Source organism: Cibotium barometz, chromosome 55 (assembly GCF_041138505.1).
Source record: "Cibotium barometz isolate CiBa-2024 chromosome 55, ASM4113850v1, whole genome shotgun sequence".
NCBI lineage: Eukaryota > Viridiplantae > Streptophyta > Polypodiopsida > Cyatheales > Cibotiaceae > Cibotium > Cibotium barometz.
The window spans coordinates 23,787,925-23,792,117 of record NC_141100.1 but is presented as its reverse complement, the minus strand read 5'-3'; the positions used below and the strand labels follow the sequence as shown (position 1 = coordinate 23,792,117).

General features: G+C 53.9%; 1 protein-coding gene across 1 annotated transcript; it reads right to left on the bottom strand.

The window, feature by feature from the left end:
* Positions 1-442: 442 nt before the first annotated feature.
* LOC147607527 (phospholipase A1-Igamma1, chloroplastic-like) lies at positions 443-3,836 on the bottom strand. Its single transcript, XM_086790765.1, has 3 exons — positions 3,682-3,836; positions 3,073-3,423; positions 443-1,226 (listed from the first exon to the last, which is right to left on the bottom strand). The coding sequence occupies exons 1-3, from the start codon at positions 3,834-3,836 to the stop codon at positions 443-445; spliced, it is 1,290 nt and encodes a 429-aa protein (XP_086646891.1).
* Between the last annotated feature and the right edge of the window lie 357 nt (positions 3,837-4,193).

Here is a 4,193-nt window from a genome sequence, read left to right as displayed (position 1 = left end):
GGAGTTAACCAAACCTTTTGTATAACTTTTATTCAAGATAGGACATATAATATATTTGTTCTTGTCCAAAAAAAGGAGAAGAAGAGAGTAATATGGAGAAAGAAACCGAGGTATAATTTCTCCGAGTAGGGTATATATTTGTTTCAAAGTGAAAATATGTCAAAACAAGAAAAACCCAACTTTAGAAGCTTTTTAGCGTTGTAATCACGAATTCAAGAATGCCCATGGTGGATGAAAGAACTTGAACTTTTACATGTTGCTTCTAAATGATAATATTAGATTAAAAGTTATACAATACAACAAAATCCTCAGAACTGTGTTTTGAGTAAAATGCTGCACTGTGTCAAAGTAATATGAGATATAACATAACTACAAGGAAATGACAGTCAAGCTTGGGTTACTAGAATTTGCGTGGGCAACTAGTTGTGTGCACGCAAAGGCATTAAGCAGCGGCGTACCTAGGCGGGTTGCCTTCCTTCTCCTTGGGGCTCTGGGAAGTGTCCTTGTTGGGGCTCTCAAGCACTGCCCAGAGGCCCTTAGCGTTCTTGCGCAGGCCCTTGTTCTTATCTTGCCACCAGAAGGAAGGAATGCCATAACCGTCAACGAGGACCGAGGTGTGCTTGTTGATGAGTGCCAGGTCCCTGCCATGGGGGACGAAACCTGCTTCTTTGCGAGCGCCTGGGTAGCCATCTACCATGTGCAGGTAGACCTCGAGATTGTGAAGGAAGTGCAGGTTCCTGGTAGGCTTGAGAAAGGGCGAGCGGTTGTTATCCAGTAGGAGTTCTGTGCCGACGTGGAAATAGGTCCACCGCATGGCGTCGAGAATCGGCCTAACTAGGCGTGGTATGTTTTCGTTGCCGAGGATGCCAAGAACTTTGGGCACGATATCGTTGTCATTAACCACGCGCAGCATCTTGACACCCAGCGCATGAAAGTGGTCCTTGAAGGCGCGGTTCCCGACGCGAGGGCAGCCAAAGGTAAAGGCAGTGATAGGCGCAGCCACCATATTCTCGCCAACGTCTTCGGCTTGTGTAGCAGATACACCAGTGTGTGGAGCGGTTTGGCTACTGTGCTGTGGGCGCATGCAATAGAGGTTTTCGCCTGAAAGGGCCAGGTCATAGGCGCTGACGGTGGCGAGTGTTCCCCCGAGGCTGTGGCCAGTCACCGTGATACTGAGCTCCACCGCATCATCCTTGTAGAGATCTAGCAGCCTTCGCATCTCTCGCCTTTTAAAAAAAAAAAACGATCCTTCTATTAGTTAATGAGAAAACGCCATAAAGCTACAAAGCTCACCTCACAAGGAGGGATACTAAACACAGTGGACACCGGAGCTCCACCCCCGTGGCTGGCCGCTCTCTTGGGGAGGCTACCTGGTAGTACATGCGGGAGGTGAGAAGAGCCAAACTGGAGGCTTGTAGTGCCAAGTGACATCCTCGTCCCTCGCGCGATGAGGAAAGGGCCAGGCTGCCAAGTGTGCGGAGGAACGCCTTGCGACGATCTCATGCGATCCGAGTCGCCCTGAAGTTTCCCCCAGTGTCCTCTCAAGGTGTGAATGATGTCCACCCAGAGGGCCTGTATGACCTTCGCCAGTGGAGTCGCCTGGCGGTCTATGGCCTCCCTGCATCGGGCTCTCCATATGTGCCAAGCCGTCATGCTGCTGATCATCTCCCATCTGTGTCAGTCCCCCTCCTGGCGTCGGAACCACTGCCATCGCCCTGTCAGAGACCTGGATGGTCACACTGCCAGGGACGTCCTCGTATCCAAGGGCCGGGCCGCTGTCCGTGGCCCAAGCCACCGCACCCCACGTCACCATCATCTCACCTGGTGAGCCTGCAAAAACCATCCTGAGAGCGCGCTGCCAGACCTGCTATGCCTGTGGACAATCCCATAAGCAGTGCCGCTCTGCGACTCTTGTGCATGGCCGCACCGAGGGCAGGACGCTGGGTGTCTGCCAAAAGCTAGCCAAGCCCCCACAGCCAGTCCTCTATGCGCTGTAAGCCAGAGAAAAAGCGTCACCTTCCGGGGCCGGAAGCTGGCCCAAAGGCACTGCCGGAAGTCCCTAAGGAAGGCAGGGGAGAGCCCCTGTCGCCCCGCCAATGCTCAGTCGCCGTCGGGGTGCCTGCTATCCTGTGCCTCTGGATCCGCCGCCCCAGCCTCGCTGTGTACTGAAAAAAGGGGGTGCCTAGGCTGGTAGGGGCCAAATAGGGATCTCGCCAAAGCCACTCGCCTGGATCCCATTGAAGGCGAATAAGAGGCCTGCTGTCCCAAGCCCATAATCTCCAAGAATAGTCCTCCCCTATCGAGGCCGGTGAGGGGTCTACATGCCACTGTCTCTGATGAAAGCCGACCACCCGCACCCTCTGAAAGATACAACCCTGGAACTCATCCAAATCTAGTCGGGTCCTCTGATGCTGGCCTCCCTCTCCCACCTCGAAGGTGAGTGGGGCGACTCTCTTTGATGAGCCGCAGACCGCTAGAAGGATCTCATGCCGAGTAAAGACGCCCATCCACTGTGAAGGTGGAGGGTCCTATACTAGAGTCCGCCACTCCCGCGGGGGGATGGCCGCCTCAATGTCCTGCCTCATCAACTCTCTGCCCCTCATCCCGCTGAGTCTCCTCTCCTGAGCCTCTAGAGGCAGCTGCTGAAAACATATCCAGTCGTCTAGGGACTGGGCTGGGCCGGAGCTCAACGGACCCCATGACACGTGAGATTGCGATCCAACCATATGACCACTGGGAAGTCGGATCAAGGGGTTCCAGATCAATGGATGCCTCAGGTGCTCCTCATCGGTACCCGGGGGAGTCTGGAAGAGTGACGGCCTCAGATGCTCCCAGGCCCTCAGAAGGCTAGCTGCAAAACGCTCCTCGAAGCCAAGGCCCACTCCTCTGGATCGCTGCTCTGTAAAGATTCACCTAATGCTGGGGGTCCAGGGGCCGCTAAGAGAAGGAGTGCGGCTGAGAATCCTGGAAACAAGAAACTCCTTCCACGGCTTAGCGCCTGGTAGGAGGCCACGAACCACCAACTTGCCAAGCAAAGCTCGGCTCTGACAAAGCGGAGTGCGGATCTCTTGCCTTAGCTGCTCTCTGGCGCTAAAGCGGTTCAAACGGGAACCCTCCAGGGTGGAGGTGTAGAGGCTGAGGAAGCCGCGCTCCGCTTTCACACCGGTGTGAATGTCCAAGTCTATTTTTTCTTCCTCCACTTCCTCTTGCAGGGCATGGCGATGAAGCCACTCAGCGATGTGGTGGCCATGGTGCTCATGCAGACGAGTGCGGCGGGCACCGGTTGCAGCTATGTCATCCTCGTGGGTGTTGTCGTCCCGCAGCCGGGGTGCCACGGCCACCAGCACGTCGCGGAAGTCCTCCGTCCACTCCGTGGAGGTGACTGTCCCCCGCCACCATACCACAATGTCTCGCCGTCCCAGCCTAACACCATATTAGTGAATTTGGGAATTTCCCAATTCTCATTTTTGAATACTTAAAAAAAGAGACATGGATAACATGTTTGTAAGTTTCTCAAAACCCTATCATATGACCTATCGTTGGAAAACGCGAAAAATGGAATCTAAAGAGCTATAAAGCGCTCATTTTGGATTAGTGGTGTTCAAGTTATGGTTAATCCAAACTTTTGACCACGTGTCCCAAACTTGTGGGAAATTCCCATATTCCCCAATATGGTGTTGCCTGGCAACTTCCTCGGCTGATGTGCAGACAGCGACGTAGCCCATCCAGTTGCACTGCCTTTCCTCTGATCCGTCAGGGAAGAACATCACCCCTGGGAAGGAGAACTCTGACGTCGCGTACAGGTACTTGGTGACTTGGTAGCCGCAGTCCGCCATGTCCAGCTCCTGGAAAAGCTTGGCCCGCCTAAACTTCACCGGCCGTAGTGTGTGGACTCGGGATCGGAATCGAAGCTGTCGAAACACACCTGCGTGAGCTCTCCATACCGTATGATCTCCTCTCTCAAGGCATCGTCCATAACCGGGTCGAGCAAGCCTTGCCAGTCATCACGGGCTCCTTGGATCTCTCTCCACTTGTGAGCAATCTTGGGCTGTCGAGAACGTGTCGTGGTAACGTCGTGGCCTTACTCTGATTGAAGGAGGAGTAATTGGCGCAAGGAGCTGGGAGCCATTTTGTTTCGCATGTGTAAGAGAAAGAGAGTTAAAGATAAGGGACCGGCGCAATTACTAACGAAA